Source organism: Micromys minutus (genome assembly GCF_963924665.1).
Source record: "Micromys minutus genome assembly, chromosome: 18".
NCBI lineage: Eukaryota > Metazoa > Chordata > Mammalia > Rodentia > Muridae > Micromys > Micromys minutus.
Genome location: NC_137953.1, coordinates 26,415,077 through 26,429,905, shown reverse-complemented (window position 1 = coordinate 26,429,905; position 14,829 = coordinate 26,415,077). Strand labels below are relative to the sequence as shown.

General features: G+C 46.9%; 1 protein-coding gene across 2 annotated transcripts in view; it reads right to left on the bottom strand.

The window, feature by feature from the left end:
• The window catches only part of NOD1 (nucleotide binding oligomerization domain containing 1), a 51,014-nt gene that overhangs the window by 16,074 nt on the left and 20,111 nt on the right, over window positions 1–14,829 (bottom strand). For both annotated transcript variants that reach the window (XR_013975404.1, XM_080931922.1), the window contains exons 2-4: window positions 7,407–7,726; window positions 5,988–6,162; window positions 1,192–3,016 (exon numbers count right to left, since the gene is read on the bottom strand). Coding sequence is in view for 1 of the 2 variants with exons in the window: in XM_080931922.1 (XP_080788048.1) it covers window positions 1,192–3,016; window positions 5,988–6,162; window positions 7,407–7,607 (2,201 nt within the window). In the remaining variant the exon portion in view is untranslated. The remainder of the gene's footprint in view (window positions 1–1,191; window positions 3,017–5,987; window positions 6,163–7,406; window positions 7,727–14,829) is intronic.

Genomic DNA, 14,829 nt, shown 5'->3' with positions numbered 1-14,829 from the left:
AGACTGAAGTCCCTATAAAAACTGACAAGGTTTGTCTCATTCAGGAAATGCTAGCAGGAGAGGCAAAGTGGCCACTCCTTCCTACTATCAAGCTGGAAAACCGCCCCAAGGCTGCAGTATGCAGTTGCCTTTCTCTTGAGAAACAGGATCTGCCTTCCCTGGAGCCACACCAGAGACCAGGAGCCAAAGGCAAAGAATCTGTTCTTTCTGGGCCTCAAGCTAATCTTCAAGGGCAGCTCTTTCCCTTCTAGTCCCACCACATCTCAGCTGTGGGGCCTGGAGCAATTCTTTAACTTCTCAATGTCTCTGCTTCCTGTTTGCCTAAAGGGGCACTACTGTTCCAAGGCCATTTCAGCCCCTGGCTCTACAGGGATGTTGCTGGGTTTTGCTACTTTGTGTGTTCTTCTTTTTCCCACCTTTATCCCTATCCTGATTCACTCCCTATCACTAGAGAGGAGAAAAAGAAGGATGTGTGTGTGTGTGTGTGTGTGTGTGTGAGAGAGAGAGAGAGAGAGAGAGAGAGAGAGAGAGAGAGAGTCTAATAGCTTCTTTTTCTTCTTTGAGCATGACTAACAGACCACAAGTAACCCCATCTGAATGACCAGAAACCACCAACCTTTTTGGGGATTTAGCATGTATGTACTCTCTGAAAAGTTCCCAGAGTACCAAATGTCATACAATCTCAGAAACTAACTGCAGCTGGCAAAACCATGCCTCTGCTAGAGCACAAGGCAAATCATAGTCAGCTGCTACAGACAGTCCAACGCAGCCCCACATCCCTACACCTGGGATTAAAACAAAAGCACAGTCTTATAACATTTCTGTGGTTTTGTTTTTAAGAAACCAAAATTCCAGACAATTCCAAAATTGTCACTACAGGGGAAAGGACATTAAGCTGGTTACAACCCTAATGCATTTCACGCACTTTCCATGTACACTGGCCGTTGGATTGGCCGTGCTCGGACAATAGCAGCTCTCTCCCTTGAGGCTTCCTGAGATTAGTTAGTTACCAGATGCTCAGCTGAATCTGAACTGGTCACCTGACTCGCTTTCCTTCTTGCCTCCCCCACCCATTCCCTGAGAGAAGGGTTGAGCCCCTGTGTAACGGACAGACCAAAAATCCTGAACCAAGTCATGTGGCCCCAAGCCTGTCTGTCCTCCTCACCCATGCCAGGTGCCCTTCAGCCTCACCTGATAACCGTGAGACGACTAAAGCAAGGCTGCAGCTCCTGAACTCCATAGTCATTGAGGTTGTTGTTGTCCAGGTCTAGGGCCAGCTGCCTGTGGAAATGATGGAGGACGAAGGACAGGGCGCTGCAGTCGGCAGAACAAGCGTTGCAGAAGGCCAGCTTGAGGTAGTCCGCACTGATGCCCTTGGCGGCTAGGCGCCCCACCTTCTGGCTCTGTGTCTCATAGATGCAGCGCAGCATCCACAGGAATGTGGGCATGGCATGTACCTGGTTAAAGCCTCCAGACTGGACCCGGGGTAGGCTCTTCAAGTAGGAGCGCAGGCTGGCAAACAGGTGAGCCCACAGGGCCTTGCGCTTTCTCCTTAGGATAGCCTTAGGCACCAGCTGCTGAAGAAGTTTCTGTCGGACTTTGGCCAGCAGCCCGCACAGGAAGAGGTTGGTGAACTGGAAGTGATCTTTGTTCCTGAAAGGATCAGGGCCCAACCGGGTACCGCTACCCAGGCACTGGAAGGAGAAGAAGGAAGGATAGCAGGATTTGCTTGTTGCCTGCCCGGGAGATGTCCATTCTCGAAAGAACCTCAGCAACTCCCGGGTGCTCACTTTGTCATCTGCTACCAGGAAGAAGGCGGTGAAGAAAGCCTGGAGCGTAAGGTGGAAGAATTCGTAAGACTGCTGGCCCTCCTCAGGGCCCACATCCGGCAAAGCCCGCAGGAAGCCCAGCTGCAGATCTCCTTCCTGCAGCTTCGACGCCTGCACCTCCTCTTGGCCAAACACAAAGAGGCTCCTGTCGGTGCCTCGGTGAGCCACCTCGCCCAGCGCGTGCAGCGTGCGCCAGCCTGCGCGTAGGGTTTCCGCAGGACTGCGGGTGTTGCGCTGCACCAGGCTGCTGGGCTGCGTCCTGTTCAGATGCACCTCAGTGACCAGCAGAAAGACATCAGTCAGGGTCACAGCGCAGTCCGGCAGCTGCGAGGAGCCCTCGAAAATCGTGTGGAAGTGCTGGAAACAGCGGAAGATGATCCAGCAGAAGAGCGGCACCCCGCACAGGCTGCAGAGGTTGGGGTTGGCGTCCAGCTGCTGCAGCAGATGCTCCTGCGCCGCGCGCTCCGGGAACATCCGGCGGGCATAGGCTCTCAGGTGGCTCGGGGAGAAGCCCCGGAGCTGCACCTTTTTGCGCAGGAGCTGGCGGGGGACCTCCACGCCTGTGCGAGCCGTGAGAAGTTTGCCCGCACCTTTGAGCAGCCTCCCGCTTAGGAGGTTAGCTAGCAGGACCAGAGGGTGCGCCGGCTCCCAGGGGCAGCAGCTGTCCGGCACGCTGCTCAGGTCGAAGTCTGAGTGCAGCTCGTCCAGGCCGTCGAAAGTGAAGAGCGCTGTGTGGGGAAAGCGCAGCAAGAAGGAGAACACCTCCCCGGGGTCCTGCTCCGGGTAGCAGAAATGCTTGAAGAGCAGGTCCTGCAGACTCAGCGTGTCGCTCTCCTTGAAGCAGCTGAACATGCGGCAGCGAAAGTGGAAGAAGAATTTGGCTTTCCAGGCCAGCCTGCCAGATGCCCAGAGGCTCTGCAACCTCTGCAGCAGCATGGATTTGCCAACTCCCGCGTCCCCAAACACAAAGACAGTCTCCCCGTGTTCGTTGAGGACGCCTGTGCTGTGGTCCAGCAGGCAATCCAGGCCTCCTAGGCTGCCCAGGTTCTCATTGTTGAAGCCTACCAGCTCCATGAGTGTGTCCATGTAGATCTCCTCCAGCAGCAGGTCCTCCTTCTGAGCATAGCACAGCATGAACTTGGAATCACGGCCCAGTTGGTGTCGAAGCTGCTGGGTATACCTGCTGACTGGAGTGGGAAGGAGTGTTTCCCAGCAACCAGGCGAGGGGACAGGGAGTGGAAGCATTAAACAGAGTAGCTCGGGACAGAGAGGCAAGCACACAGCCCAGACTCTGAGCCAAATAATTTACTCCTTTAACAGGAGTCCCCAGGGCCTCAAAGAGCCAGTGTCCCAGAACTTGAGGGTCAGGACTTCCCTCCTTCTGCTTGACTTTAGGTTTAACCAGCTGGAGGGCTGCAGGCCCCTCCGGGTCAAGTATCTGAGACAGGCCTCCCTTGTTCCTCTGCACAATGCTGTCATTGAACTCTAGAGACAGAAGCCACTCACACTTGAGGACCAGGCTCACAGTCCTGTTTGAATAGTGAGTCTGCACTGAGTCTTGTATTGGGGGGAAATGACTCCAGCCTTTCTTTGCTTTGTAATACTGTTTGTCAACTGGGTCTGACAAAACTGGATGTCAAAACGTATGGCTATGAAATACAAGGCTGGGCTTTAATCTGATTTACAAAGGAGCTGTGTCTAGCCTCAAACATCACCTCAAATATGCTGAACAGACACAATGCAAACGCTGGCTCCCAGGGTGAGCACCTTGGGGCACAAATACTCAGAGCCCCAAGGGTGAACCCCAATCTGCCACAAGAAGAGCCACCATAATGAGCTTTATGATTTCTGTGCTCCCATCAAGTGTGAATGACAAAAAAAATGGGGCTTATACCAAACAAAAGAGTGTCCTATGTGCTCCTTTAAAATAGTTCTTGAATTTCAATTATTCGATTAGCAAAAATCAGATACCCATATGCACACTCCTGGATTCATCCTGTGAGCATAGTCCAAGTGACTGTATAAAATGTATAAAGAGGGATGGGTTTGGTGGCACACCTTTGTAATCTCTGTATTTGGGAGGCTGAGAAAGGAAGATCAAAAAGTTCAAGGCCAGCCTTAAACTTTTTTTGGTAGATCCTGCCTCAAAACGCAAATCCCCAATTTAAAAAAAACAAACAAACAAAAAAAGAAGTTTAAAGCTAATTGTATGTTATTTATAGCTTACTTGGGCCTAACTCACAATAATTTATGTTGCAGAAATTTATTAGTCACATTATATACTAGTCATTTAAGTTTTAGTAAATTTATAGAGTTCAATAAGTATTATTATAGTTCATTCTAGAAATCTCGCTTATCCTCCTAAAGTTTTTGGAGCTGATTTGTAGTCAGCCTCTGTTCTGTCCCAACTCCAGACACTGACAACTGCCTGTGGGTGGACTTCCTCTATACCTGTGCTTTTTCTGGACATTCATAGATATGAAAGCTTGCAATATGATTCTATCGTGTAGAATAAATGACTCTCTACATGCTAGTCATGGCTAAAGGAACCAAAAGAGAAGTCCTTTGAGAGAACTACTCAGCATGGGAATAAATGTCTACAGAGAGAGAGAGAGAGAGAGAGAGAGAGAGAGAGAGAGAGAGAGAGAGAGAGGAAGGCAATCAGGCAGGCAGGCAGGAAGGAAAAAAACAGTATGAACAAGAGTCTGCCAAAGGACAGCTGGCACTTTGGGGTACAGGAGCAAACTCAGCCTTGGCACTGTTGCTTGGCCTTATTCTCTGTAAACATTCACTCTCTGGGAAGGTTATTTCTGTTTCCGAGTGTAACTAACGTCTTAAATCTGATATGTCCTGCAAAGGCCGGTAATCATTGGGCTTTGGGTAGGTGGTGGATTTTCAAGGCTCTGACCTCACAAGGATGAATCCACTGACAGTTTCATAATCAGATGGAATTGTTGGGAAGCAGCAGAAACTAGGAGGTGGGGCCTAGTGGGAAGAGGCAGGTCACTGTAACTGTCCCTGGCTCCTTGCTGTCTGTCACTGTCTCTGGGAATAGTACTCTGCCTCGTTCTTCTACCATGATGCTTCAGCCCTACTTAGGCACATGACAAAGGAGCCAAGCAGCAGGGGACCAGGACACTGAACAAAGCTCTTCTTCCTCAAGTTACTTTTCTAGGCATTTTGTCACGGAGTTGTAAAGTTGACTAGAATCCCAGGTCAAACTGAAGTCTGAACTTAGAATATGGGGCCCTTATTCCTGGACACAAAGCTGTCAATAGCTGTCACAAAGCAGAGTTAGAACAGATCACCCTCTCCCGGGGCAGACTCTGCCCTGATCAGTTGCACCTTACGCTGCTGCTGCCCTGGTCACCTGGCCGTAGACTCTGAATGCCTGGAAGACCGCACATTCTATGCCCGGGCATTACTGCATCCTTACTACCCAGCACAATGCTTCAGCACGTGTTGGCTGTGTCATAAAAACTATGGAGCTAAGCGGTCAATGAATGGAATCTGCAGCACTTAGAAAACACAGACCGGCTCCTGAGTGACCCAAGAACTTGACCTAGAATCAAACCTGGCAATTTTGTTGTTTTCTGGAACGGTATTTTACTGTATTATTATTTGTTTATTGGAGGTTGAGTTCAGAGTTACGCATGCTAGGCGAATACATTACCACTGACGGGCATCTTAACCCTCTTAGAACAAACTTAATGAACAAACAAAACAAAACCCACAGTGTCAAAACTGCTATCTCCGTGACAGAGAAGGCAATGAGCAAGTACTCAGAACAAAGGCCGTTTCCATAATTCCTGGGGGTCCAAAATAAACCACAGGAGAGATCTGGGGATGTAAGCGGTAAGGCACTGGCCTAGCATGCTTAAGGTCCAGGGTTCCATCTCTAGAACCAAAGCAAGCAAAAGGAAACATACAAGCTCCGTGTGTTTGGTTCAGTTGCAACCACCTAGTCTGCACTCAGGTGTCAGGGAATCTCTTCTTTCCAAAATGAAAGAAACAGAGGGACTTGCTCAGTGAGGTAGAGCCTAATGCCACCAGGCTGCCCTTGCTGGCTACACGTTTATGCCCATGTGGGCCACAGTGTCGCAGCATTTCCAGACCCCAGTGTCTTGACCCATACTCCATCACTGCACTGACTCCTACCTGGGTCAGTATTGACGATGCTTTTGGTCCGAATAAGCTGGGAAGGGGAGAAGCCGATCTCTGAGAGCCACAGCCTGAGGTCCACGTAAGCATCCTCCAGCTGGTGTAGCACGTAGAGGAAGAACTCAGACACCTCCTCGCCTTTGCTCTGCACCAGGTCAAGGATCTTTCGGACCTACAGACGACACACACATTAAGAGCACGAGTGGATGTAAAGGGCGTCTTCCTGTCAAAAGGATCCCGGTGCACACAGATGCTAGTCAGTAGCAGAAGCCTGGCCACCTCCAGTATTAGAGTCAACATGGAATCTGCAAATTGGGCCTCTTTAGCAAGACCTCATCCCCATGGCAATGAGAAGCCTGGGAGGATCTGTGAGCCTAAAATCAGATCAGACACAAGGAGAGCCCTCCAGCTCTGGTCTTTTCTCTGCCTTTCCCTGCTAATCCCGTTGTCACTGGCATCCAGGTAAAAGCCTGCTAAGGAGTTGGTCATCTCTGAGACAGAAGAAAGTAGCACTGCTGGGATACCCTGCACGAGGATAACACAGCTCCCATCAAATCACATACTCAAAATGGCCTTTCTATTTAAAATACAGGCAAAACAACCAGGAGCTGCACATAGTGGCACCTATAATCCTAGCATTTGGGAGAATGAGGCAGGAGGATCATAGTCTTAAATCACCCTAGACTACAGAGGAGACCCTGTCTCAAAAAGCAAAAAAAGGAGGGGGATCAAAAGGGAAGCCCACAGAATACTGGCAGTTCCTTGGTATCCCTTCCTGTCTCTTCTCAAATAAGCTCTTCATTTCTCAAGCCAGGAACTTCCAGGCCTCTGTTACATTTTTCAGAAGATACCCCAGGCTTGGGGAACTAAGGGTTGTTCTACTTCCTGCTTCATGGCCTGGGAACGTCTTCAATGCCCATCTTGGAAGGCAGTCACTTCTAAATCTGGCTTTGTGGGTGGCTACCCTGAGCCTTTGCCTCAGTGTCCTTGGGGTGTTGAGGCACCGAGTGTGGTGCTGAGTATTACCTATTCATTTGGGGCACACTTAGAAAGTTGCCTAGGGATCAATACCCACAACAGGAAGAGCTGAACTGGAAGGGCTTGCTCCAGCCTCCTATAGAAGTAAGCTGTTTGACTGCGCAGGAAGCTAAACATGTGGACATTTATGGTTCTACCAAGACCCCAGCGTGAATGGACATATGTCACCAGCCTCTTCTGTAATGCATAAGCTGAGGTTCAACGACGAAAATAACCCAAAGACCACAGTGTGAGTCCACATGTGTCACAGAACTAAAAACAACAAAAGACCCCAGTGTGACATTTGACTCAATGTACCAAATTCCCCGAACACATTTGCAGGGGTCAGCAAGGGGAACAGCTGCTAGAAACCCAGGTCAGTGAGTGTTGGCCCTGCACCTTGTCAGGCTGGGTGGGGCAGGCACACACAATCTCGGCATCTTCAGCTGAGAAGTAGCCATTCTCCAGCAAGTTGTCCACCAGACACTGCGTGTTCCGAATGTTGGTGACCAGATGTTCCCTGTTGACCTTCAACAGTTTAATGTGGGAGTGACAACCCAACGGGATGCCTTCCATCTCATGATGGCCGTCCTTCTCCATCGTTCAAGTAGCCAGCAGCTACTTTTCTCAAATTCATCTTTGGCCACATGTGTCTTGCTGGCAGACAGGCAATCAGGATTCAGGCCCACCACCCAGGATCCTGCCTTTCATTGCTGACCCTGAAGAGATAAAGCACATCGTCAGCAAAGCAACAAACGTCACCGGTGGATTCTCCCTCTCTTATCTCCCATCTCCCCTTGCATTTTTCTACCTGTGACAGGAGGGAAGTCATGCCTAAGAATTTTATCAGGGAGGCTGGACAGCAACAATCATAATTCTGCTGTAATAAATATTTAATCTCAGTCGGGGGTTTCTATCCTGCCTTCGATCATTCAGTTCCCAGATAAAAAACACAACATTTTTTATATTTATAAAAAACTTTAATCAGCATTACAGCTGGGCAGATATCTACCCTCTATGCCATTATAACCACTTCTCTGCCAATAACCCAAAAATATGGCTTGGCATATTCTGTCTAGGTTGCTCTTACTCAGACTGGTCAGTCCTCAGGGCCAATTCTTACTATCTGTAACCTATGCTGTCTTCTCTTCCCTCCACTTTCTCTCCTCTTCTTGGTCCTCCTCAGACCCCAAGCCTGAGAACCAAACCCCCAGCTATCTCTCTTCTGACCAACTATAGGCTGTAGACATCTTTATTCAACCAATAGTTTTAAATTAAGGAGCAGGGTTACTCTTGGTGCATTTGAAGATTTCCCCTACCTTGAGGCAACCAACCAGACCTTGGGGGCCAGTATTTAGCATTTATAGCACATAGCAACAGACCAAACCTCAACGTAATTCATTGCTGAGGGTGATATTATTCTGCACCACTAAATGTATCTGTCAGTGTTACTGTCACTGCGGCAAGAGACCAATGTCAGGAAAGAAAGATTTGTTCTGCCATTTTGTTTTAGTCCTGCTGGGGAAGGCATCACAGAGAGAGCAGCTGTCTCTGCATGGAGACTGGGAAGGAGAGGGAGAGTGGGAAGAAGGGTGGTCACTAGGACCCACTTCAGGATCCATGGCTTCTTCAGGAAGTGACTCCCAAAAGACAGCACCGAGTTCAAATGACTGGCTACACTGAATCTCTGGCATCATCCTTTGAATGATGATAAAATACTCTAACATGGTCTTTTTTACTTAGACCTTCACCATCTTTTTGGAATCTGCAAAGCCAACAAGGATGTAGAGGGCAAAAAGTATTTGGGCACATGGGCACAGGAAAAGGCAGAAAAGTTAAACTCACAGGTATCCCTCAAAGGGAGATGTTTAACCTGTCCTTCTCCTGGAGTGCTGAGACAGAATGTAGTTTACAACCTGGTGATCCTGTGCCGTCTGGTGAGCCAGGCTCTGCCCATATCTCCCAGAATCGGATTTACTTATCCCAGGCCCTTTCCCTCTAAAACCTTGAGTATTACTTTAGGCCATGAAACTCATCCTTGTGAGAGATGCTATTTCTATTTTACAACAGCCTAAGTGATGTCCATTCCTGAGGGCTATGCAACATGTTGACCTCAGTCATTCTCCTTAGACAATTACCTTGAGCACTGTTTCTAAGTCAACGAGAAGCCATCTTACAAATGAAGCCGCGAGTCTGTCTTCTGCAAAGAGCTCCATTTGTAAACATGCCTGGGCTTTGCTATAACCACTCACAGGGCTGAGTACACTGTTATCACAAAACTTTCCCCCCAAATTTGGTTGTGCTCAAATATGACCAGCACTAAGACCTGACTAATCCAAGTTTAATTCTTTTTTTTTTTTTTTTTTTTTTTTTTTTTTTTTTTTTTTTTAGAATCATTTCCCTGCCTGTTATAAAGCCTGAGGAGACCCTTCCACACAAGAAGGGTCTCTTTTTAAATTTAAACGTTATTATAAAAGGTGCAAAAAGAAAAAAAAAAAAGCACATATGTAAATTAGCAGATCCAAAGACTATCCATTGTAACGAACGTCTAAGCAGTCAAAATAGCCACTTGGAAAGGAAGCAGCAGAGTTCAAATTGAGCTCTGTCCTTCTATAATCGAATACTCATCTGCTACCCTACATGAAAATTCTGACAGAATTAAAATCAGAAAAATAGGGACTAGAGATGGCTCCGTGGTTAAGAGCAGTGACTGCTCTTCCAGAGGTCCTGAGTTCAATTCCCAGCAACCACATGGTGGCTCACAACCATCTGTAATGGGATCTGTGCCCTCTTCTGGTGTGTCTGAAGACAGCTACAATGTACTTATATAATAAATTAAGCTACAATGTACTTATATAATAAATAAATAAATAAATAAATACATCTTTTAAAAAAAGAAAGCAAAACAGCTTTACACCCCTTTTATAACTCATGTTCATTGCTTGCATTCAGTCCTTGCTGTTTGTTTGTGAGACGGGTCTCACTACATAGCTCTGATTGCCAGGATTGAAGGTATGCCCAGCCTTGTCTGGGTTGTTGGATGGTGTTTGGATAGCTCCATTGGTAAAGTGCTTGCCATGTAAGCATGAGGACTCTCTGAGCACCCAGGATGGAGGCACATGCCTGGAGAGAACCTTACCCAGCTATGATGCCTAAGACCCACATCAATGACCAGCATGGCACAATAAACCTAAGGGTGAAGTAGTGGCACACATCCCTTGGCAGTAACCAACAGCTCTCTAGTTGGACTTGAGACCTGCTCAAAACTGGGAGCAATGCCTAGTACTGGAAACCTAGATAACTACTCAGTGCGAGTGAAATCGTGGCTATTGGAAGACAATCTACAGCGACTAATTTATTAGACCGACAATTTATAAACATTTGTCTTTACATCCGCAGATTAGAGTGATCTTCACCCTTCACCAGGGAAAGAAACTTGCAACAGATGGAGACCCCTAGAGAAAACCACAACTAATCCAAACACCAAGCTGTGGAGCCCAGTCCACATCTACCAAACAGTCCTGTAACTAAGGCTCAGGAAGCATTTTGGAAGAAGGCAGAAATACCGTAAGAGCAATGAGACTGGGAAGTTATCTATGAGGTTGTGTCTCCTAATGATATCAGAAGCTACATACATAAAGTCACACCAACATGACGTCCCAAATAAGGATGCCACCAATGAACAAGCCAAACTGGGTGGAGAAAAAGCCCATGAGGCCTCAACACTGCACAGGAATTACAGGTAACCGATGAAAGCTGGTATCAGAAATGGTCAGCCCTGAAAAGCATACATTCAAGTATCAGTATAATCAGTATATGGCCTCAAAGGGTCATATGTGTATGTATGTATGTATATATATGTGTGTGTGTGTGTGTGTGTGTGTGTGTGTGTGTGTATGCAATATATTAGTAAAATTAGTGTGGAAAAAGCCATGACTTTGAAGGAGAGTGGGGAAGGAGTATATGAAAAGGTTTGTAAGGAAAAAAAAAGGAATGAAGAAATACTGTAATTAAATTATAGCCTCAAAACATTTTAAAGTGCTCTAAAAATGTATATGGGGACATCAAAAATAAATAAAATTAAAATTTTATAACTGTAACAGACTAGCTCAATAAATACATTAGAGTCAAAGAAATAGAGGACAAGAACTCTAGCTGCCGCATGTCCTTACGAGGGTATGAGGCAGGACTCTGGGAGCCTGTGAGAAAAAGCAACCGAAGCCCAGAGTGGAAACTTCCTCTTGAAAATGTTCACAAGTCTGAGAAAACAGGGAAGGCCATGGTTCTCCCTGTGTGAGTCAGCATGCTTTAGAAGGTTGGGGAAAAGGAGGTTGAGCAACTTCCTTCATTCCTCTTGACCCAACTCTTATCAACTGGGAGTGGTCTGTTAACTTCTCTTTCCTGAGCCTGCAATTCCCACAAAAATGGTTCCCCGGCTTCTCCTGTAATATCCACCACAAATTACCAGCAAAAGGGGAGCTTTCTCCTGATTTGTGACCACCTGAACAGAGCCATGGCTCACATGACCCCTAGCTGGCAAAGAGGCTGCTTTTTTTTTTTTTTTTTTTTTTTGAATTTTCAGAGGGTAGTGAGCTCTATTTGGCAAGAAGTTAAGAAGGGATGGACATCAAAGATGAAACAAAGAAACACACTGCCTAAGAAACCGAAGCCAGCAACAGAGCAAACTGCTATGAGATACCTCGGAGAGAGTGACCAATCCTGAGCAGGTGCCGCTAGAAACAGAGCCAAGTGTCTCCTGATTCACAACTTACCTACCAAAGGGTGGGCCCTGTGGAGCAAGCGGAAGGCACAGGGGTGGGGGGCTGGGGGAGATAGTATTAGGAACAGCAGAGGGGTAAGAGAAGGGGAGGGATGGAGAAGGGGAGGGAGAGGGGGAGAAGAGGAAGGAGGAGTGGCAAAGGTTGGGTAGCACTGGGGTTGCAGTGCTGGGCTACTCTATGGGAGGTGGGGGGCAGGTTTTCCCAGCTCTAGATACGGAGCCTGGAGGATGGGCGTCTAAGGGAGAGCCTGTCCAGACAGTTCAAGGCCACGGATGCAAGGCAGAATTTTCCAAATAGAAAAATTAGGATAAGATATGCCGGTCATAAGCAGAGGCAGGTAGAGTACATTGGTGGGAGGAAACCCCTGAGTGTGTGCGTGAGTGTGTCTTCTGTGTGTCTCTCTGTCTGTGTGTCTGAGTGTGTATGCTTCTGGCTTTTTTTTTTTTTAAGATGGAGATCTTGCTGTGTCACTTTGGTTGTCCTGGGACTCCTATGTACTCCAGGCTGACCTAAACAGACAATCCTGCCTCAGCCTCCTGAGTCCTGGGACTTACAGACCTGTGTTATCATGCATGGCTTTTTTTCTGGCTGTCTCCAGGCTAGGAGAATTCCCACTCCCTGTGGAAACTGATCTCTCTACAGTCCCGCTTGCAACTTGGACTTCTGAACTAGATATGCAGAGGATGCTGGGGGAAGGAAGTCACTGAGAGGAGAAAAGATTAGAGAACAGAGTCAGTTTTTTTAAGGCCCCCTAGTTTCTTAGGCTGGTCTTGAACCTATGAGCTCAGGGTCCTGAGTACCCACAAAGAAGACAAGGCTTGAAAAGAATAATTCTAAAAGATGATAGAGCAACATTGCTCATATAAAATAAAATATAAGACTTGTGGTAGTTCTATTTTTCTATTTAAAAAAAATAATTTATTTGTGGGCTGGAGAGATGGCTCAGAGATTAACAGCACTGAGTGCTCTTCCAGAGGTCCTGAGTTCAATTCCCAGCAACCATATAGTGTCTCTCAAGCATCTGTAATGGGATTAGATGCCCTCTGCTGGTGTATCTGAAGATACAGTATACTCATATAAATAAAATAATCAAATCTTAAAAAGAAATTTACTTAATGTCATTTTCCATGCACTGGTGTGTGAGGGTGTCAGATCCCCTAGGACTGGAGTTAAAGGCAGTTGTGAGCTGCCACGTAGGTGCTGGGAATTGAACGGAAGAGAGCCAGTGCTCTTTAACCACTGAGCCATCTCTCCACCCCCTATTTTGCTATTTTTATAGTTTTTTTTTACATTTATTTATTCAATATGTGTCCATGCGCGAACATGCACCAAAGTGCATGTGTGGTGGGCGGAAGACAAAGTTCCCGAGTCACCTTATGGGTCTGGGTACTAAAATCCAGCCATCAGGCATTCAGGCCAGCACCTTGATCCCCTGAGCCATCTCGACAATCCTGGCAATTTATTTATTTATATGTCTTTAGTAGTCACATTAGTGAAGGTAAAAGTAAGCAGGTGACTTAATGAGATATTTCAATTAATTAAATATGTGCAAAGCATTGCTCTAATAAATCCTCAGTAAAACGTGTGTGTATATATAATAGGTAAAAAAAAAAAATTCAAGCTTCAGAAAACCCCTGAAACTGACAAGATACACTAGACCCTTCTCTCCCCAAGCATGTATAATTAGGAAGGAATGCCAAGTGATACTATCAGACAAGCCGAGCTGCCTGGAAGAGGCTGGAAGCAATGAGCACCCTGCCAGAAGCAGAGACCTGCCAAGACGCTCAGAAAGGATGCTCTCCATCCTGTTGAGCTGCCTGCAGGCTGTGCAGTGTACTCCCCGTCTCCGGCTTTGGCGGTCTGTCACCCGCTCTGGAGTGGGCTTTGGTGATACAGGTCTCTGAGTCATTTCTGCTCCTATAAATAACCCTTTGCCCATATTCCTTTAAGTAACCCCAATAAAACTACATATTTGTTCACCAAGTTGAACTTTGATGGTTATCCATGCTTTGGTCTGTGGTTGGTTCTTTATCTGGAGTAAGTAAACCTTTGTTCCTGTCTCCCCAGAATAGTGTCCCACAGCACACGTTTATGCAGGAATGTCTGTGTACTTATTCTTCATACTGAGGCTTTGAAGTCTGGTGTGTCTCACACTTAGAGATCATCTAGATTCTGACGAGAACGCTGGCCACACTATAGATGCAATTTTGCAACTCTGTACTCTTGAAACCGGAACCTACTGCCCTTTGTCAGTACATACAGCCTCATCACAACTCTGTTCCCTGCCAGCTCCTTCTGCGCAAGAGCTGCGGTTTTAATATAGGAGCCTTTCTGTATATAACACGTGGCTTGGTCCAATGTCTACAATGCTAGTACCATAACATCCCACCACTGGGTGTCACTGTCAATAAAACTTTTCCCCATCACATTCCTAAATTCCTGCCTGAGATGCATGAGAGTCCCTGGAAGGTGTGCTAGAGAGAATGTGTTCCCATTTTTCTAGACTTTGCACTCCAAGTTAAGAGTCAGTGGTGCAAAGTAATTAGGCAATGTTACTGTCAGAATTCACACCGGAGAGGTGTTACCCACAGTTAGGGGGAAGCTAGCTGGGGGTTTCCTGCTGTGTGACCTCCAGCGTTGGTAGGCTTTAAGTCAATGGAGAACCATAAGTCCCAAAATTGTGGGAACTTTCCAAGGGCATTTTATAAGACCAGGTTTTAGCTTAGTAACAGCTAATTTTGAGGGGTTTGGGAATCTAGTGGAGGACCTTTGTGTGGCCATATTGAACTGCACTAGTTTTAGCTGATGGGTTAGAAGGATGCTCTCAGGTGCTCTGGACTTGTGGTCTGATCTGATGTCTTAATAAAGCTGTTGAAAGTCCAGAGACAAAAATGGGCCCAGGGCCCAGGGTTTGTTTGGTTTTTTTCCTCCCCTTCCTTGTGTTGAGCTGTAACTGTCTCAACACTAGGCATCAACAGCCTTGAGAAGTGTCTTTAGCAACTTCCCTTTCTAAGAAATCTGCCCTGTGAGGAGAATCAGAA